The following is a 20,886-nucleotide window of genomic DNA, read 5'->3' as shown; positions in this document are numbered from 1 at the left end:
AACCCTGCCTTGGCTTCTAGTCCACTTTAGTGTATCTCAAGCTGAACTCCAAAGCCCTGCCTCCGCCCTGGTGTCAGCAGACATCGGGAAAGTCTCATATTTCCACTCCAGTGAACATTACCAGTATAGTCCTCTCCACCCCATCGCCCCCTGCCCATTTCTGTCTTCAGTTCCACCTCTACCCATTCTGCTCAGTACCAAACCTTAGCCTGACAAGACTAAGCTCAGGTCTTAACCCTGCCTCACAGGGCAGTTAAGCAGGATCAGATGCATTCACGACCAGCGGCATGGTCTACGTTTTGCCCTGTCTCTGCAGTTCCATCTAATAAAGCTAACGCCCCCACCTTCCCAGGCACTACCCAGACCCCTTCCCTGCTTGACACTCCTCCATAACATGGTGACTAATCTGACACTGTTCTACTTGTTGGTTTCTTGTCAACCCCCCACCCGCTCTGTTTGCCAATTTTCCCCGCTACACTTGAAGCTCCATGAAAGCAGAGCTTTATTTTGTTCAGTTCTATGATGTGCCGGGCACAAAGCAAACATCTATTGAAGGAATGATTGAAATGCCAGCTCCAGTCCCCAAATTACAGTAGCCACACTGGAGGAAATGTTCTTCAGGAGGTTGAATTCTACCAGCATAACAAACAAGGACAGAGTGCAAAAAATAAAAATAAAAATAAAATAATAATAAATAATAATAATAATTAAAAAAAAACAAGGACAGAGTGATTTCAGAGGCCAGTGCTGTTTGAAAGCCACCATTTTAATGAGAACTTCTTCACCTGTCCTAGACTCCCTCCCCTCAGAAGACTCTCTTCCTGTTGAGAGTCAGTATTTTATATACCCAAACCAACTTCTGTCTTCCACCTTCTCCAGCTCTTCAGAGTTCCAACTCGACATGAGAGAGCATTGTGTGGAGGGAGGGTAAAGACTTGATAGGAAAAAAGTGACAATGACATGCCCGATGGTTCATTTCTGGGTTTCTTCCCAGGCCAATTCAAATCCTCCAAAACAAGGTCAAGTAACCCAAGAGGCTTGTTGCATTTCCGTCACAAACTGTTCAGAGAGTGTGCTCAGATCTCCGACTCAGACCAGGTGTCCTCCCCACATGGGCAAGGCCTGGTGGGGAGGCCACTCCAGCCTTTTCCAATAGCAATAAATAGCCCCGCGGTCTGAGCAGCGCTGGAGGCTGGCCGGGAACCGCCCACTGCTACCGCTCGGAAGCCAGACCTGTCTCATAGCCCTCTGTCTTCATGTCATTGAGCCCCAGTTCCTCGTTTTGGTCAAATGTGCGCTTATAGTGCTCCACCTTCATCTCAGGATCGTCTTCAGGTGCATACACGTTCTGCAAGGCCAAGGACAGACCATCAGTGCCTGTGCCATCCTGCCACACCCCCTCCCCCAGACAGCTTCCAATTCCCACTTTCCCAAGACCTTAATGAGGTGTTTATTCCTTTTTGTTTTGTTTTGTTTTTGGCCACACGCCATGTGGGATCTTAATTCCCTGACCGGGGATTGAACGTGCGCCCCCTGCCGTGGAAGCACAGAGTCCTAACCACTGGACCGCCAGGGAAGTCCCTTTATTCTCTTTTTAAGGGCCTCCAACACCCCACGGCTAGGCTCAACTTGTGGGCAGCAACAGAACCCACATGGGCTAGAAGTGCGACTGCAGGGAGAAAAACTTTCTATCTGCACCTTCTTACGAAGAGAGTAGCATAGTCTTAACAGTGGAGAGACCTTAGAACAGTTTTGCCTGACCCATAATAACTGCTCAATAAATGTTAAAGCTACTGTTAATCACCAGAGTATCTCCCTAGTCAGCTTAAAGCCTTTTCCCATCTTGGCCTCTGGACAAGGCACCGTTTCTCCTCAATTCACGGTCAGATTTGCAAAATGAAAATGCCACTGCTGGACTTAGAGCTGGGACTCGAGCTAGACTAGAGGAAGAAGGAACCTGGGAGTCTCCTTTTTCCCCCTCTTGACACACACTTACAGTCCCATACACCTTCCCCCTTCCTCTCTTATGTTCCAACTTCTGCTAAAAGGTTCCTTGATAAAAAGAAGTTCATTTAGAGTTAAGTCTCTCAGTTTCTGGAGAAATGATACATATTTAAGGAAGGTCAGAAAAGATATCTCTGTGAAATACCAGGGAAGGTCTACAGTACCTGCAAGTAGCTGTTTCCTGCTGGATCATCCATAACAAAGTGGGCCTTCATGTTACCCTCAAGGATCTAAAGGAGACAGAATACAGCATGAGCATGTAAATCTTACATAGCTGCTGGCAGGAAGGGACTATGTCTGCCACACAGAAACCAACCCGATTTACACGGCAGAATCCCCCAAAGTTTTTTTTTTTTTTTTTTTTTTTTTTTTGCGGTAGGCGGGCCTCTCACTGTTGTGGCCTCTCCCCTTGCAGAGCACAGGCTCCGGACGCGCAGGCTCAGCAGCCATGGCTCACGGGCCTAGCCGCTCTGCGGCATGTGGGATCTTCCCAGACCGGGGCACGAACCCGTGTCCCCTGCATCGGCAGGCGGACTCTCAACCACTGCGCCACCAGGGAAGCCCCCCCAAAGTTTTAAGAATTGGTGAAATGAAGGTACCTCTAGAGGTGGAGTGGAGAGAATCTAAAATAAAGACTGTCTGACAGCTATTTAAGAAGCAATCTGGCATCCCTAATCTCCTCTCCCATTCCAAACAGACCAACGATTGCCCTTCCCCCACCCCAATAAAAGAGAATTCTGTGGAGAAGTTACCACAGCACACTATGGACAGGGGGACACTCGCCCAGTTGAGGGTAGAGGGAAAGAAATCAAGAACAGAAGTGAATGTACCCTTATTGGAAACAGACATACACACACCCCAGCCCTCTTCCCACAGTCAGCTCTCAGAACACTGCCAGCCAAGCCTTCACCCTCCAGACAGGAAACGGAACACCCACTGATGGGAATCTGACCAGCCCAAGAGGAAACACCTAACAACTCTGGCACTGGAGTTACCTCAGCAAAATGGCTAAACTAAATCCCCCTCTAACGAGCCCAACGTCAAGAAGACTCACCCCACTCAGGTGTTTTAGTCCTCTACTTTTAAATAGACAACCAATGATTACCAGACATCTGAGCAAAGCCCCTAACATTGAAAGACAGAAATCAAATGGGAAAAAAAAACTTAAGAGGAAATGGAAACTATGCGAGGAAAATAAAACGTCAAAAAAAAGAAAACCCCAACATTAATATTCTCAAAGAGAAAAAAATACTACATCCTTAAAACAACAGGATGCTATTTTTTTTAAAGGAGGAGAAAGTATTGAATGACCGAAAACCACTTGGAAAATAAAAATGTCAGTGGAAATGAAAAACTCAATTGAAGGGTTGGAAAATTAAGATCATCTCCAAGAGTAGAGCAAACACAAAGAAACTGAAAACAGGACAAAAAAATAAGTAAATTACAGAAGACCAGACAAGTCAGTCTAACATCCAAAACATAGGGACTTCAGAAAGAGAGAACAGAGGGGAAGCAATAGAATACTTTTTAAAAGCAGGGGGCTTCCCTGGTGGCGCAGTGGTTGAGAATCTGCCTGCCAATGCAGGGGACATGGGTTCGCAGCCCTGGTCTGGGAAGATCCCACATGCCACGGAGCAACTAGGCCCGTGAGCCACAACTACTGAGCCTGCGCGTCTGGATCCTGTGCTCCGCAACAAGAGAGGCTGTGAGAGTGAGAGGCCCGCGCACCGTGATGAAGAGTGGCCCCCACTTGCCGCAACTAGAGAAAGCCCTCACACAGAAACGAAGACCCAACACAGCCATAAATAAATAAATAAATAAATAAAATTTAAGAAGTGGGGATAGGAAGAACTTGCAAAAGAGATTAAGAAGAATGGCCAGTGGGGTATGAGGAGAAACAGGAAAAAAAAATTTCTAGAGAATCTGTCAAGAAACAATAGTCAATAGAATCAAATACCCCAAGTTAAAATATGAAACCCATAAAAAAAAAAAAAAAAGCTTCCTAGAACTGAGCCACATGAGTTTCCAGATTCAAAGAACCCACCAAGTGCTTAGCAACAATGGTTGAAAATTGACCCACATACACCAAGTCACATCCTGAAATTTTACATCACAGCGGACACAGAAGTATCACAAGAATAGGTCACAGACAAAAGATAGGGAATCAGAATGCCTTCAAACTTCTCAACAGCCAAACTGGGAAACTGAAAGACATCAGTGGGAAACTGGAAGACCTTAGAAATTCTGATAAAAAATTATTTCCATCCTAGAATTCTATTCCCAGCCATTAATCTAATATAAGAGTAGAATAAGGACTTCCCTGGTAGTGCACTGGATAAGAATCCGCCTGCCAATGCAAGGGACACAGGTTCGAGCCCTGGTCCGGGAAGATCCCACATGCCGCGGAGCAACTAAGCCCGTGCACCACAACTACTGAGTCTGCACTCTAGAGCCCGTGAACCACAACTACTGAGCCCGCGTGCCACAACTACTGAAGCCCGTGCGCCTGGACCCCATGTTCCACAAGAGAAGCCACCACAATGAGAAGCCCGCACACCACAAGGAAGAGTAGCCCCCGCTCGCCGCAGCTAGAGAAAGCCCGTGTGCGGCAACGAAGCCTCAGTGCAGCCAAAATTAAAATATTAATTAATTAATTAATTTTTTAAAGTGGAATAAAAAAATTTTCAGACATGCAAAGTCCCAGAAATTTTACTTCCCATGCATTTTCTTAAGAAGCTACTGGAGGATATGCTCCAACAAAAAAAAGGGAGAAAACCAAGAAAGGATGTGGCATGGGATATCAGAAACCAAGAGAATCCCCAACATGTCGGTTAGATGTTTACATGTGGCAAGAAAGGGTATGCAGCTTCTTGTTCACTGGAGCCCCAGGACCACAAGCACCGACCGGCCAGAGTCCTCTCACCTGGTCCAACTTCTGGCTAAACTCCTGCAGTTTCTCTGTCTGGCCAGGACTGGAACTGTCGCCCAGTGTGAAAGGGTTCTTGGTCACCTGCAATAAATGGCATCCAAATTGCTAGAATACTGGCTCCATGTTTGATAGGCTTAACCATAAACCTGGTGCGGGGTGACAGGGGTGCCTGTCAGGGAAGCTTGGTCTCCATTTATGCCGCACCGCCTTTCTGACCTAGGCGGCCACCCCTAAAACCGTGCGAATTAATCTGCCAAGATGATAACGGGCAACGTGAAACAAAAACTATAGAGATGTTCTTAAATATGATCTCTAGTCCTCATTGGAAGAAGTGCAAAATAAAGTATAACTTACAAAGACAAAATGCCCGATGACTGATTATCAGTTAAGCGAAATGATTCATTAAGAGGATAAACATATGGGTTAAGTCAATACACACATATATATGTATGTATGTTCGGGACTTTTTTGGGTGCTGGAAGGACCCTCATGACCCCATTTTACAGTGAAATAAATGACTTATCCAAAACCACAAAATATCTACATCAGCCCAGAATTAGGCCTGAGAATTTCCATTCTGAATTTCCAACGAACTTATCATCACAATCCAAAATAATATTTAAGCCTCTCAAATCAGCTTTAAAGCAAAGAAACCTCAGTTATCAGCTCCAAAAACTAGGACCTTTGCAGCCTTCTAGCCCCTTCCCCACAGCTGCACTGCGGAAGATGCCATGCGCTATACTCAGGGGACTCACCAGTTCCCGGATGTCTTTCAGTATCCCCTCCAGTGTGGTGAACTTGCCCCCGAGGACAGCCATTCCCAGTTCAAATTCCAGCTCTGGGATTTCCATACTACATGTCTCGGACTGTGAGATGAGAGATCAAATTAGGCTTTAAATCAGGAGGTGCTAGAGAAAGCTAACCAGAGTCCTCCTGCCAAATTAGTACCACCAGTGATAATCTGGGGACAAAGTCAGCTGTCCCAGTTTTCTCTGAATCTCCAATTAAAGCTAGACTCACTCCTGGAACCAACCTTAAAGCTCTGAGTCATGGCTCCAAGCTGGCAGGCATCCTGTCATTAGAGATCAGAAACAAGGGCCCTCACAGACACTAGAGGCAAAAGGCTGCCAAGTCATCAGAAAGAGCTTAGGGGTCACCTTCTGAATCTGCACTTCCTACCATGGATTAACTCTGCTCAGGGATCCTCAAACCCAAGGAAGTAAGGAGGTACCTCACAACACCAGGACATGGTTGAGAAAAGACAAATTCCCCCTCGACAGAGACAGCCATGTGCAGAGGAGAGTCACTTCCCCAAGCAGGTTGTTACCTTGAGCAGGTCTCTAGTCATATCTGAGGGACCAGTGATGTAGAAGGTGATCCTGGTGCCCAAGGGCTCTACCGCTCCTCCAGATTTCACCTGTAACAGACAGCAGTGCCAGGAGCAGCAGCAGAGGAGACACCCCTCCTCACCTGGTGCGGGGAGACCCGGGCGGGCTGGGGGAGTAGGCTTGGACCTCCAATCAGGCCCACTAATGGCTACCAAGGACAGTGCCTTCTAAACCAACAGTGGCAGCAGTCATCCAAACCAAAATCACTGAAAGCTGGCCAGGAGCAGAGTGCCCAGCACCGGCAGCCTGCCAGAGATTTACCCCAGATTGCCAAGAAACTGAATTCACGGTTTAAAAAATGACTCTTGGGGCTGAAAAGGACTTCCAACTGCAACTAGTGTGTAGATTCCCTTTATAATTTTCTGGTTTAAGAATTGAAACAGCTTATGCTTGAATACACTCAGGGAAAGGGAATTTACAACCCTCCAAGGCAGCCCACTCTATATTCAGATAGACCTAGAACGTTTTTTATTATTGAGTCAAAATCTGCCTCCCTGCTCTTCCATCCGTCTGAGCTGTAGGTCAAAAAGTGGGTCTCTCTCTTCCATATAACCAACTTTGAATGTCTTCAACAAGTTATGCTATCTCTAACTTTTCTTCTCTAAGCTCATTTCTAGTTCAAGAGCTCCTGATCCTAAGCAGCTTCAGAAAGGATGAAAGCTACTCTTCCCAAACCAGGAAGCCCACCCACCTCATTGGTCCGATGGCCGCAGTTCTCGCAGTTGGTAGCCATGATGATAACCTCCTTAAAGTGGGGAATTTCTGGAAGATGGAATTAAGGAAATCTGCTTCCAGGACAGTAAGACCACCCTCTGGGGAAGAACAAATCCGAACCCCACAAACACACAGTTGCTGGTCCCAGGACTGCAGGAAACAGATCACAAGAAGCAGCCTAACTCAGACAGCCCGCCAGAAGAGGGCAAGGTCACCACCCACGGCAATCGCTGTTCATCAGTGTTTGATGACATGGCTCAGGCCACACGCAGGAGCCTAGAGACCATGGCCTAATTCTCTCTTTGAACCCAAAAGCCAAGGTGCACGGTCTCATCAAAGGAAACATCCCTCTCATCACTCGGAATAAAGCCTTGTGCTTTCCCTGAAGGGAATACTCTCCAGCTTGAATATAATCTTCATGCCTGAGTCAGACGAAGAGCAACCCAACTGCCCGACAAAAGATACGAACTAGCTTCATGTTGGTCTGGGCCGGAGCATTGCATTCTGGGCAGTTGGTGTTGAACTGGAGCACCTGGAACACAACAGGGGGACGTAGAGTGAGCCCTCCCAAGCGGGTGAAACCTGCTCAGGCTGAAGACATTCAGCTGGTACACTGGCGGCCGCCCGTGAACAGCGTCAGGCTCAGCCCACCACTCTGCTCCTTCCTCCACAGTTGCCAAGTGACTCACTTCGTTTCTGAGATCTTCCTCTTCTGGTTTCTCTTCTGGTTCCTCTGCCTAAAGTAGCAGAGATGCAAATCATATGCTGGCACACAGACCTCAGCCTCCCCAACACCCTGCCCCAGAGTGAGAGAAAATATTCTGGCTTGCTTACGTCAGCTGCCACCTCGTGGGTTTAACAGAGAAGTTGGAAAGAAAAGCCCCAGGTAGGGGAAGAACAGAGCTTAGGATAGGATCACAGCCACTGCTGTCCTGTGTTGTAAAGTTTACCCTAAGTCCTTAAGTGAGCTAGAGGGGAGGCACACACATGCTGAGATAGTGTACACAGGACGGCAGCAGCAAAATAAGGTCCCACTGACTCCAAGCAATCGGGTGCGAGATAATTCCAGAGCATTACTTCTGGCTCCTTCAGTGCACTTACCTGGAGCCCCAGCATCTCTTCCTGCTGTAGAGTCCGATTATAGTGTGTGATCACCAGGGCATCATCTTTCCGGGGAGCATGTGGGTTTTCCACAAAGCTGTTCCCTGAGGGATCATCAATGATCTAACAGATGGGTAAAGAGAGAGCAGTTATAACAAGAAGTCATGTACGATCCTCCACCTACCATCAGACCACTGAGGCACCACAGAAAAATCTCAGACTGTCTTAATGGTCTCTCCTACCCTAAATCTAGGGCACCTGGAGTCCCTCAGTACTCACCAGGGTGAAAGGAGAGGCCACTTGCTTTAGCTCCTTCAGTTTGACAATGAACTCATCAATTCTTTCAGCCATGCCTTCTTCATTCGCCTGACAGGAACAAAGAGTAAAAGATCAGCCCTGGTGACAGAACTTATGCCCCCATCACTTCCAACAGGAAGTCACCACCTGTCTTAGTGTGACTGGGAACAGAGACTCAGGCTTCACAATAAGAGGTAGCAAATAAGTTTGAAGTTTATGGGTGGTGCCAGATGAGCCTCATTTTCTCACTCATTCGGCCATTTAGTCCAGGCACTTGTGCCAGGTTATAGATAACAGTAAATAAACCAGAGCCCTCTCATGGGGCTCCACAGCCAGTTAAGAAGACAGATGACTAAATTTGCAATTATATTATTTCATACATATATATATATGTATATATGAAATGTCATAATAAACATAAGATACAATGGAACACTCAGGAAGCACAGATAAGCCCAAGAGTATCAGGAAAGGCTCTTCGGAGGTAATGTTGCAGTGTCTGTCTGAGAAAAGGCCTCAATGTAACATCCAGGCAGCTATAACATCACTGTGTGCTTCCCCGCAAAGTTCTCCAACATTCAATCAGAGACAGTTCAGCCACGTGGGAAGGTGAACAAGTGTACATAAATAATTTTTCCTTGAGCTTCTGCCATCAGAAAACCCCAGCTCACCCTTCGTGTGGGCTGATCCTGCTCCAGGCCAGAGACAGCACGGCTGATCAATCCTTCAACAGTAGTCAGAGCTGGTGAGTAAGAACAAAAGACTGGTCAGTCTTCACTTTGCTATCAAGTGCCTGTATGCCCCTGGGCAGTTCACTTGAACTCTCTGGGCCTTGATTTCACCTGTAAAATAAGGAGGCAGGGAACAAGGTTCCATTCACCTCTAATTCATTCTGGTTTTTCTGTAAGATGTTGTGGAAAAACCCGTACGAAGCTTTTGGCCAACCCAATACTATCTTAAGCTGCTTTACCTAAGCTTTCTGCTTATGTTAAACCAATGAAGATCACAATGATGTGGCCAAACCCACACACAAGCCACTAGACCTGGCACCAGGTGTTTTGCAAGAAAGTAAGATTTGAGCTAGGCATGAACCGTGCAAACACTCTGACCTTAAACTTACCTCCTTTCTGGCTGAAGGCAGGAATTTCAAATTCCAGCTCTGGGATCCTTGTGGTGGCAGAGTCAGTCTTCACCACTTCTCTGTTCATGTCCTGGGCAGAAAGAAAAACCTTCAGTCCACAGAGGTCTCAACAATACAGGTTCTTCGCAGGAAATAACAGAGTGTCCCACCACCACCACCACCACCATCAGAGGCCCCAGCCCAGCTGTCTCTTCCTCTCTCCACTAGGGGGAGTCCGGACTACTCCTGCGGAATAGTACTTTGATGTGAAAACCAGCTACCCAAACAATGAGTACTATTCATAACAACTACTGCTCATTTGATGCTTTCTGACAAAGTTTCCAAAGCGCTTTCACAAGTCTTACCTCACCTGAGAAGATGACGGCACCAACGCCATTTTACAAAGGAGGAAACTGAGGCTTGAACACTTAAGTGGATTTATTTGAGGTCCGACCACCTGGATCAGAGCTCTGACTCCAGTCCCCAAGCTTTCTCTAGGACACTAGGGTAACTGCTCTGGGCTCCTCTCACCTCCTGGGCCCTGACGGTCAAAGTATAGCGCACTCCCTGGTCCTGTATCCTGCCTGCCGACTGGATCTCTGTGTTGTTCCAGCCACAGTGCTCGCAGGAAAAGGAGCTCACGATTATTTCTCTAAAGAAGGGGATCTCGGTGAGCAGGAGGCGCGTCATGCCCTAGGGAAGCAGAAGACGGTTAGGGAAAGAACCAATGAAACCGCCATTCCCCATCTGCTGACCCCCGGGCGTGCCTCGCCTCCGGGTCCCCAAGTGGACCAGCCTGGCCAGGTCGCCGACCCCCGCTCCTCCCCTCCTCAGCCCAACCCTCCAGCCGCCCGCGGCCGCGCCCCCGCCTCACATTGCGGTAGCAGTTCATGCACAGTGACTCGATCTCGGTAGGCTGCTGCTCCTCATCATCAGCGCTAATAGGCCGGAACAAGTGCCCCGTCCCGGGCTGTCGGGCCTGGACGGGCGAGGGGGCGGCAGCAGCCCCCAGGAGCCCGGGATCCACTGCCCCACTGGCCAACATCACCACGCGCTGCTCAGGCCGCAACTTCGGTCTTCTGCGCGTCTCTTGGCCCCACCCCTTCCTCCGGCACTTCCGCCAGCTACCGCCCCGCCCATCCTTAAAGAGGCCGAGGACTCCCCTCGGGGAACAGTACCTGACACGGTTTCCCAGTTGCCGGGATTATTCGGTCCAGACTTCCAAAGCCAGCCGGATCCAGGCTTTGCCTCCGCCTCAATTCAGGCGTCACTGCCCCCAGGGCGTCCTCTCAGACCCAGGGCAGTTTTTTGCTCCTTTGCAATAGCTCCGCTGTACTGGGTTCTAACTATTAGTCCACAAGTCTAACTACGAGAGGCTTGACGGCAAGGGGCCTGGCCGTCCATCGGTATCCCCGAGGAGGTGTGCTCCTCCCTGGGTTTGCTTGGATCCGCCGTTGGGCCAGATGCTGCCTAGGCTCTAGATCACCCTCCCTTAGTCCCTCAATCTCTCTCCCTTTCTGTTCTTCTCACTCCCTATTTCTGTCCTCATAAACACCTGCCCAAATTCCAGCCTCAAATACACGGCCCTCACTTTTACCCCTATTGGCTCATCCCCACCACATCCAACCCCAGCTGACTCACCCTTCCTGATCTCCTAACCACCACCAACAAAAACACCTCTTTGGGGGGTAAACTTTCCTTTCCAGCATCTCCTCTCCCTGGGCACCTTTCTCCCACTTCTGGTGCTAAATCTAGGGTGTCATGGAAGAGATCCAATCTGTAGGCATGATGAGGCCAGATTCAGATGGGGTCTGTGCTATGAGGGAGTGTGGCAGTGAGAACTCTGTGCAGGGTGGGCTGAGCCGGGAGGAAAGGGTGCTACCCTGGATGTTCTAAGGGTACTGGACTGGGTGTGTTCACCCTTTCCTCTCTCCTCTTCCCTCCACTTCAGCCACCCCCAATTTCAGACTTCCCAGGGAGCTATGAGGAGCTTGGTTGCCCCCAAGTGAATCTGTACATGGGAAATGGGGGTGGGGGTATGAGTTTGAGGGTCCAAGAAGAGGGTCAGTCTTAAAAAGAGGGACAGTCAAAAAAGAGGCCATTCAAAATCTGGAACAGGGCTTCCCTGGTGGCGCAGTGGTTGAGAGTCCGCCTGCCGATGCAGGGGACACGGGTTCGTGTCCCGGTCCGGGAGTATCCCACGTGCCGCGGAGCGGCTGGGCCCGTGAGCCATGGCCGCTGAGCCTGTGTGTCCGGAGCCTGTGCTCCTCAACGGGAGAGGCCACAACAGTGAGAGGCCCGCGTACCACACACACACAAAAAAAATCTGGAACAGCCAGGACTAAGAAGACAGGCCACCTCAGGGGCCTATACCTCATGCACACCGTCCTGTGGTAAGCAGGCTGGTGAACAGTGCAGGTGCAGAGGAAGGGTCTCTAACCCAGGCACACCATAGGTGTGACAAACAGCTCAGCCCAGCCAGAGCAACACCCCTCCGATACAACTGGATTAGGAAGAGGTCAATGAGAAAGAGTAACGAGGGATTGAAGGCGGGTGATGGATGTGCTTTGGGGATAGTGGTGAGGCCACTGCTTTCAGACATAGTCCAAATGAGAGTCACACCAGGCAAACAAGCTTCCATCATAAGCATCTATTTCATTTGTGTCAGAAATCTAGACTTCCGCCTGCGAGTCGGGAGGGAGGGGCCAGAGATGGAGAGGGCACACAGTAGGCTCCCCAGAGAGTTTAAGTAGCCCTCACAGATTGGAGGGCTCAGTCAGCTGTTTAGATGTAGTGTTATGTAAGGACATCCAGGTTCTGCTCCTGCCCATCACGACCCACACCATTTGTCCCCACCAGCATCAGCCAGCAGGGATATATACACACACACCATCACATGTTCTCTTCATCATATTTTCTGCTCTTTCTCCCTTCTCTTCCCCCAACAGAAGCTGTCATGGTAGCCCTGGGGAGAAAAGAGCTCCTCTCTGTGGACCAGCTCTAGCAGTGGCCACCAGGTGGCCAGAAGTGATCAGAGCCTGGCCCTGGGAAGAGGAGGCACAGGCTTCCAGCACCATGGCAACAGGCTTGCACATAATGACCCTGCACATACAGTGCATCCTTCCCGCCCTCTCCCGCCACCCCAGAATGGAGCAACTCAGGAGGATTCCCAAATGAGCACGGGAAGACGGGTTTGCAAAGCCTGGCGAATGTAATGCATCCGGACGGGGGAATTGCAGGCGGCTGGATGGCCTAGGACAACAGCCCTTTGGGTGACCTCAGCTATCCTGTGCAGGGCCCTCCACCCTCTGACCAACAGGCCACTGTCAAGGACGTAGCTATGTTAGAGGCTCAGATCGTGGGCTCCCCAGACAAGAATCTGGGACGTGGACAAGTAGACCCTCAGGGCTCCCCCAGGTGGCCAGGACTATGGTCGCGAAGGTTGTAGTTGATGTCTTCCCACAGGTCGTCGAGGCGGGCCTGCAGCTCGCTCCGGGCCTTGCCTCGGTCCCCTTGTAGGAATTCTGGAGAGAAGGCGCTGTGGCCTGGCGGTGGCGGCGCCAGCTGCTGCTGGACCTGCTTGGTCTCTTGGTCAATGGCGCGGGTGAAGGCAGCAATCTGCAGGAAGGTGTCGTGGCGGAAAGCCTGGAGTCGTTGGCGCACCTCCTGAGACAGCACCTGGGGGTCCGGCTGGGCCTCTTCCTCCGCACCGTCAGCACCGGCGCCAACAAAGGCGCTGAGCTCTTTGCGCAGCTGGTCGAGGTTCTGCTGGATGCGCGTGTGCAGGGCCTTGGCCTTGAGCGTGAGCTTGTGCGAGAGCACCTGCACGCAGCGGCTGAGGCGCGCCGGGCTGGCGGCCGCGTGCGGCGCCACGCTGCGGTGCAGCTCCTGCATGTGGTGCCCGATGCCGGTCACCAGGCGCTCCGCGTACGGGTGGAAGAGCGCCTTGACGCGGCCAGTGTGGTGTGCCACGCGGTCCTGCAGCTCCTGCAGCAGGCTCCGTGCCTCTTCCACGCCCCCCAGCAGCTGGGCCTTGGTGCCCTCTCCGACCACGCGCAGCTGCTCCTGCAGCTCCTGCACGCGCAGGGCCACCTGCTCCATCAGCTCCACCGTGTAGGGCTGCAGCTGCCGCCGCAACCCCTCCAGGTTCCAGCCCACGCGCTCGTGCACCTCCGCCATGTAGGGCTCCAGACGCTCCCTCACTTCCTCCAGCTCCTCCTGCAGCTGCTGCCGCATGCCCACCGGGTCGCCTGGGAGCCCGGGAGGCTCCCTCCCCTGCCCGTTCAGAGGACCCAGCTTTTCCAGGAAGTTGTCCATATTGCTGAGGTCTGGCTCAAGTCTGTCTTTCAGGCTCCTGGGGAAGGAGACAGACAATCAGGCCATCGGACTGCTAGCGCCCTCATCTCCTTTGCCCCAAAGACGTCATTCACTGATCCTATGGAGAAACCAAGGAGGCAGGGCGGTGGCCCCAGAGCCGGGTCCCCAGTACTAACCCAAGCCAACCATGACTCCTCCCACAGGAAGCACAAACACATGGCACACGCATATCCAGGTCAACACTTCCCAATTCCTTGTGCACGGAGGCACCCGGACTCTCACATAATCCTTTCGTTCTGGAGGCTACAATGGGGGGTCTTCTCCCCCGCTCCCTGGTCCCACGCCTCAGCGGGCATGGAGGCAGCAACTAAAGACAGATCAAGGGCGGAGGCTGCCGGCAGGGGTTGCTGAACAGCCCAGGAAGACCAGGATAGACGGCAGAGCTAGCACCGCTCTGTTCTCTTCCCAGGGAGGACCACAGGTTGAGGAATCAGGCAGTGCATCATCCCACCCTCTGGGTGTCTTCTCCCTTTGCCTGCACCCCTTGCCCTGGCCACTCACGCGGGCTCCCGTGCCAGCTTCTGCTGCTGGATCTGCTCCACCCTGCCTTTGTCCCTGCTGCTCTGGCTGAAGTAGTCCCAGAAGTCTTTCCGTGCCTGGCTGATTGAAAGCACTGTGGAGAGGGAGCGGGTGAACAGGGGCTGGGTCTCCTCCCCCAGCGTGGACGGACCCCTCAGTCCAGCCTCCACCCACACCTCCACAGTGAAGTCAGGGTTGGAGACCCACCTGAGAGGAGGGCCAGAGCCCAGGTCAGAACTGCAGCCACACTTGCCATGATGTTCTCTGAGAAGAAAGGTGAATGGAGGCCTGGTGAGAGTGAAGAAGCAAAGAAGGGACACCTCCCATGGGACTTGCCCCAGGGGACGCTGCCCAAATCTGTTAACCCTCCCCCTGGGTGTAGGGAGCACAGAGCTATCAGGGCTTAAGAGGACTGACCTAGTTGAATGTGGCTGGGAGGGAGAGGGTGTCTTCCTGGGATGGGTTGGGGGGCTCCTTTTTCACCTCATCACATCATATGGAGTTTGTGGAGCTCAAACTGCTTTGTAAAGGTTCCCCCCGACCCTACCCCGCCCAGGAGACCCCAGGAGCAGCTCCCTAGGCCACTTCTGCCACCACTCCCCTGCTCACCTATTCCTGCCCCCATTTCATGGCTGGGAAAACTGAGGTATCCCGGGGGTGGGGGAAGAAGCTACTCTGCCAAAGTGCTCCAAGAGGAGGTCCTTAATTCTTAGTTCCCACCCACAGCTCTCCGCTCATTCCCCTCCCTTAGGACTCCAACCCACATCCCTCTGCCCTGGCTGCTCACCTGCTCGGTTCTGGGCACAGAGAGCAGACATTCCGCTTTATAGTCCAGGGCCTGGGCCTCTGGCAACAATTGCTCTGAGTAAATACCACGTGGAGGTTCAAAGAAGGGTGACCTCAGCTGCCTTCCAGTGCTTACCTCCTGCCCTTTCCTGGTACCCAGGGGGTTAATGAGTACCCTAGTATCTGGATGCTGCCCCAGTAGAAAAGCGCTTCCTGGAAAGTTTTACAAGGAGTGGGCCTGAACTCCTCACCCAGTTCCCCCAAACCCCTTGGCTGCCAACCTTCCTGTGGACCTACTGGCTGACCCACCAATAGAGACAAGCCTGTTTGTCTGCTGAGGGCCCCGCTCTTACTCAGCTGCCCAGAAGCACTGTGCCCCAGCCAGACAGGGACAGTGTCCAGCTGCCTGAACCTGAGCAGCCCTTGACACCTCCACCACGGGCTACTCAGGCAGCCTGGGAAGAGCCAGCATTTATAGGGTTGAAGACCCACCCACCTTCCACTTTATGAAATAATCCTGGAACAAGCTGGGGAAGTTTGATGGGGTGAAGATGACATCATGAGAGGCATCTGGGCCAGGGACATTGGACCCAAAGAATGGGAGCAAGAGGAGGATTCTCCCCATGGGGAAAGGCTGAACTCCACCCACAGGGCCTCTGAGGAGGAGAAGCCAAAAAGCCCAGACTTCCTCTGATGATATGCCCACTCCATATACTTAAACACACACATTCATAAACTCCTGGTTTTTGCTTCTAAATGTACCTTGAATCGATCTCCTCCCCTCCATTTCCACCACTGGTCATTTCACCCCACCACTGTCTCTCACACTGATCACATTTGTAGCCCCCAGCAGGTCTCCCTGCCATGGTCCTCCCTATTCAGTCCGTGCTCTGCTGTGGCTCTCCCAACCCACTTCTGGCCTCATTTCCTGCCACACAAACCCCTGACATTCCCTGAGCATACCGCCTCTTGCAGGACCCTAAGCCTTTGTATCTGCCATTCCCGCTGTTTGAAATATTCCTTGGTGAACTTATATTCATTTTTTTCAGACTTAGTTTGTATTAGTTAAGATTCGGCTTAGCTGCAAATGATGAAAAAAAAAAGGAGAAAGAGAATAGCTTAAACGAAATGGAATTCTGTATCTCTCTTATGTAAACATAGGCCAATCAAGGCTCCTTCTGTCTTGTTGCACTGTCATCCTCAGCAAAAGGCTCATGTCCAAGTTTCAGCTGCTTCAGCTCCAGCCGTCAAGTCTACCTCCCAGCCAACAGAAAGAAGGACATGTACACTTCCTTTAAAGACACATCCCAGAAATGGTTCTTACCACTTTTACTGACATCCCATTGGTCAGAACATAGTCACATGGCTACACTTAGCTGAAAAAGAGACTGGGAGATGTAGTCTTTATTCTGGATGGCTGTATTCCCAGCTGGGAAAGAGCTGTATTACTCAGGAAGAAGAGAAGAATGGATTTGGGAGGACATGCGTAGGCTCTGCTGCACAGCTCCGATATCACTGTAAAGGCCCTCTTCTGCCCTCACACTTCTCTGGAGACAGACGATTCCATATTAATCATAGAACATTGTGTATACTCCTGGAGTATCGCACTTATTATCCTGCAGTGCAATGATTCACTGACATATGTGAGAGCTCTCTGAGTGCAGGGACTTTGTCTAATTCATCTCTATTATGTTTGGCACAGCACAGATTAAATGACTTGCCCATCATTACACAGTAAGAGGTGCAGCCAGAATTGGAACCCAGGTAGCTAAGGCCAGCATGGGATGGGGCAGAAAGGGTCAAGAGACCACAACCAGGTCATGAGGAGCCTTGTGCAAGCAGTCACTGAAGGGTATATGATGGAAAGGTCACTCTGGAGGGCAACAAGACAGAAGGTGAGGAGGCTGCTTAGAGGCTGTTTGAGTAACCTGGGAGAGGATGAAGACTCTGAACTAAGGCATAACGATGAGGATTGGTAGGAGAGAATATATTTGGAGGATACTGAAGTGGTGGACTGATAGTACCTGCTGACTGGTTGGATGAAGGAGGTGAAGGAGCGGAAGGAGACTAGATGTTTCCCAGGTTCCTGGGCAAGTATGCAGATGATTGCAAAACTTGTGTCCATCAACAGGGGAATGGATAAACAAAATATGGTATACACATATATACAATAGAATACTTTTTAGTCTTCAAACGAGTCGGGACTCCCCTGGTGGCACAGTGGATAAGGCTCTGTGCTCTCATCGCAGGGGGCCCAGGTTCAATCCCTGGTCAGGGAACTAGATCCCATATGCATGCTGCAACGAAGAGTTCACATGCCACAACTAAGGAGCCCTCCTGCTGCAACTAAGACCCAGCGCAACCAAATAAATAAATAAATATTTTTTAAAAAGGAATGAATTCGGGCTTCCCTGGTGGCGCAGCGGTTGAGAGTCCGCCTGCCAATGCAGGGGGCAAGGGTTCGTGCCCCGGTCCGGGAAGATCCCACATGCCGCGGAGCGGCTGGGCCCGTGAGCCACAACTACTGAGCCTGTGCGTCTGGAGCCTTGCTCTGCAACGGGAGAGGCCGCGATAGTGAGAGGCCCGCACACCGCGATGAAGAGTGGCCCCCGCTCGCCACAACTAGAGAGAGCCCTCGCGCAGAAACGAAGACCCAACACAGGCAAAAATAAATAAATAAATTAAAAAAAAAAAAAAAAAAGGAATGAATTCTGATACATACTACAAAAATGGATGAATCTTGATGACATTATGCTAAGTGAAATAAGCCAGACACAAAAGGACAAATCTTGTATGATTCCACTTACATGTGGTACCTAGAATAGTCAAATTCAGAGACAGAAAGTAGATTAGAGGTTACCAGGGGCTGGGGGAGGGAGGGATGAAGAGATAACTTGTTTAATAATAGAGAATATCTGTCTGGGAAGAAGAAAAAGGTCTAGAGATAGATAGAGGTGATGGCTGTATAACAATGTGAAAGTATTTAATGCCACTGAACTGTGCACTTAAAAATGATAATTTTATGTTATGCATATTTTACCACAATATTTTTAAATAGCATTTCTGGTACCCTAATGGTTTTCTGCTGAGGCTATGCTATAAAATATAGCTGCACTGGATTTTCTGTGAATCATGATCGTCACCACTCCTTCTAATGTCTTTTCTGGGATGCAGAGGAGACACCTGGAACCATATTTCCCAGAATCCCCTTCTCTCTATGGGCCTAGGTTAGAGTCACCAAGGTGAGATGGAAGAGGAGAGACCATTATTCTTCATTGGTTGCTGCAGGCAGATGCATAGCCAGACTTGGGGTTTAAAGCAGCTTCTGGGTGACTTGCTTAAGAATCACACTCATTGGTTTTGCAAACTAAGATAATTAGGTGAGCTTCCCATTTGTAGCCACTTACAAGTGAACTTTTGAGAATCACTCCTTCAAGTGCAAGCTGAGATGGTCACTCCTCAAGCCCTTCCAACAGTTTACAAAACTGTCATTTTCTACATTACAGCCTTTCACACTTGAAAAATATAGAGTGGCTTCTGCTTTTCTGACTGAACTTAGGTTAATACAATAGGTAGATGCAACGCACACTCATTCTTCGCTATTTGATGATACAGTTTTAGTTTTTAAAATGTTTGGGTTAGTTGGAGGTATTTGTATATGTGTATGTGTTAAGTTCTTTGTGTGTGGAATCATTTTAAATCATTGTAGCCAGAGTGACACTTCACCCTAAATACTTCAACATACATCTCCTAAGAATAAGGACACTTTGACATAAACAGAATACCACTATCATACCTATGAATATTAACATAATTGTTTACTATCATCTAATATATACCATATATTCAAATTTTCCCAATTTTCCCAAAATGCCTTTAATAGCTGTTTTCTCTCTCTTTTTTCCTTTTTAAATTCAGGATCCAACACATTTCATGGGGTTGTTATGCCTCTGTTATCTCTTTACATTTAGAACAGTATTTCCCAACCCTTGACATTGACTTTTTTTGAAGAGTCCAGATAAGATGTCTTGGAAAGTGATCTGAATTGGACTAGTCGTTTCCTCACCATTAGATTCAGGTTAAACAGTTTTGTTCAAGTCTTTGGATTCAAAAACCAGTCCCCTGAAAGCCCTTACTTACAGAAGAAATCAGCTAATACATGTAAATGGAATGATGTAATTTTTAAAAATCACTATTTTGCAACCCTCAGGGAATATTTGATTCAGGCAAGGTTCATCAATGAATGCTAAAACCATTAAATGAAAAATTATTGAGGAAAGGTATGCTCGCATGCCTTCAAACTATCTCCCCTCAAATTACTTATCAAATCACTAAACTTTACTTTTGCAATGGAGAAATCTGGTGGTTCATTTTAACCAAGTGATCAAACTTAACATCACCAAACAGTGGGACAACCTGATATTTTGTACCTCCAGATATAATGCAATAAGAAGGGTCACCTCTGAAGTGTCTTGAACCAGATTATTTCCACAGAACTTGTTTAAGCTTCCCTGTCTTCACTGTCTCCCCCTGTTGTGTAGAATCATGGTATTCACAGACAGCTGAATTTTTAGAAGAGAGTTAACCATCTGTTTGTCTTTGTTGTTGTTTTTTCATCTAAGAATGGCCAACATAATCTGACTGAAGAGTAAACAGAATTTTTTTTTTTTTTTTTTTTTTTCTTTTTGCGGTATGCGGGCCTCTCACTGTTGTGGCCTCTCCCGCTGCGGAGCACAGGCTCCGGACGCGCAGGCCCAGTGGCCATGGCTCACGGGCCCAGCCGCTCCGCGGCATATGGGATCCTCCCAGACCGGGGCACGAACCCGTATCCCCTGCATCGGCAGGCGGACTCTCAACCACTGCGCCACCAGGGAGGCCCGTAAACAGAATTTTAAAATGTATATTTATAAAGATTAAAAGGTACCTTGCTCTTTAATGTTCTGTAGCAGCAGTTTTACTGTAAACACATGAATTAAACAAGTATACGGATCGCAAATAAAAACTCAGTGTGAGCCAGATGGGAAGACCTCCTAGACAGTCTTTCTGTTGTGACCTGTTCTTCAGAGGAACAATAGTGTCTCCTCATTGTATGTAGTGTATAAAATGTGCTGCAGGTTGCACTCCTTCAGTGTACTCTGCCAAGATCTCAAGTGTAAGCTGTGATGCAGCAGTCTCTGCTCAGTGTGGCACCGGTTCCTGGATTCCCTTTCAGAACACACCAGGGACATAGAATATAATCGTAATATAATAACTGCTCTTTATGGATCCATTCTACATTGCTTATATTTCTATCACCAAATCTTAATGGAAATCCATTTCTTAAAAAAAAAATTTACATCTCAAATACAATTCAAAAAGAAAGGTATTTATGCTTAACACAGCATTAAAATAGCCAGACAAGTTAAGTACTGACCTGTGCGATCGTTTTTTTGTTTGTCTGGAATGACAATCTATTTGCATTATTTGTCAAAAAGAAAAAGAATTAAATAAGACATCTAGAAGTGAAATATATTGTCATTAAATAATAATTTTTAAAAACTCAGCTACAATTGGAAAGAGAATTAGTGAACTGGAAGGTTGATCTGAGAAAATCACCCAGAAAGAATCATAGAAATAAAGAGAAAGAAAATATGAAATGGAAGTTAACAGAC

At 49.1% G+C, this 20,886-nt stretch overlaps 2 protein-coding genes across 4 annotated transcripts; both read right to left on the bottom strand.

Annotated features, from left to right (window-relative positions):
• Positions 1–733: 733 nt before the first annotated feature.
• On the bottom strand, positions 734–10,697 carry ZPR1 (ZPR1 zinc finger). Its single transcript, XM_081238621.1, has 14 exons — positions 10,428–10,697; positions 10,085–10,246; positions 9,554–9,644; positions 9,105–9,175; positions 8,416–8,502; positions 8,137–8,259; positions 7,725–7,772; positions 7,501–7,567; positions 7,013–7,083; positions 6,261–6,350; positions 5,689–5,799; positions 4,928–5,014; positions 2,169–2,234; positions 734–1,348 (listed from the first exon to the last, which is right to left on the bottom strand). The coding sequence occupies exons 1-14, from the start codon at positions 10,596–10,598 to the stop codon at positions 1,214–1,216; spliced, it is 1,380 nt and encodes a 459-aa protein (XP_081094747.1). The 5' UTR covers positions 10,599–10,697; the 3' UTR covers positions 734–1,213.
• An 889-nt stretch (positions 10,698–11,586) lies between these two features.
• On the bottom strand, positions 11,587–15,607 carry APOA5 (apolipoprotein A5). 3 transcript variants are annotated; one of them, XM_081238624.1, is made up of 4 exons: positions 15,589–15,607; positions 14,657–14,713; positions 14,432–14,543; positions 11,587–13,907 (listed from the first exon to the last, which is right to left on the bottom strand). In XM_081238624.1, the coding sequence occupies exons 2-4, from the start codon at positions 14,703–14,705 to the stop codon at positions 12,956–12,958; spliced, it is 1,113 nt and encodes a 370-aa protein (XP_081094750.1). In that variant the 5' UTR covers positions 14,706–14,713; positions 15,589–15,607; the 3' UTR covers positions 11,587–12,955. The 3 variants fall into 3 exon arrangements, with proteins under 3 accessions (XP_081094750.1, XP_081094748.1, XP_081094749.1); XM_081238622.1 differs by lacking the exon at positions 15,589–15,607 and adding an exon at positions 15,237–15,525; XM_081238623.1 differs by lacking the exon at positions 15,589–15,607 and adding an exon at positions 14,867–14,973.
• Between the last annotated feature and the right edge of the window lie 5,279 nt (positions 15,608–20,886).

Source organism: Mesoplodon bidens (assembly GCF_964165515.1).
Source record: "Mesoplodon bidens genome assembly, chromosome: 7".
Classification (NCBI taxonomy): Eukaryota; Metazoa; Chordata; class Mammalia; order Artiodactyla; family Ziphiidae; genus Mesoplodon; species Mesoplodon bidens.
Note: the sequence above shows the minus strand (reverse complement) of the source record. Positions and strands in the feature narration are given on the sequence as shown.

Bases quoted from the DNA above. Each gene is read 5' to 3' on its own strand.
- APOA5 (XM_081238622.1), bottom strand. From the start codon at position 15,267: ATGTCTGCTCTCTGTGCCCAGAACCGAGCAG. The intron at 14,714-15,236 runs GTGAGCAGCCAG...CTTTCTTCTCAG, and splicing joins CTGTGCCCAGAACCGAGCAG to AGAACATCATGGCAAGTGTG. The intron at 14,544-14,656 runs GTGGGTCTCCAA...CCCTCTCCACAG, and splicing joins GGCTCTGGCCCTCCTCTCAG to TGCTTTCAATCAGCCAGGCA.
- ZPR1 (XM_081238621.1), bottom strand. From the start codon at position 10,598: ATGTTGGCCAGTGGGGCAGTGGATCCCGGGCTCCTGGGGGCTGCTGCC. The intron at 9,645-10,084 runs GTGAGAGGAGCC...CTTTCTGCCCAG, and splicing joins TGACCGTCAGGGCCCAGGAG to GACATGAACAGAGAAGTGGT. The intron at 1,349-2,168 runs GTACTGTAGACC...TTGGCCTTGCAG, and splicing joins CAGGAAACAGCTACTTGCAG to AACGTGTATGCACCTGAAGA.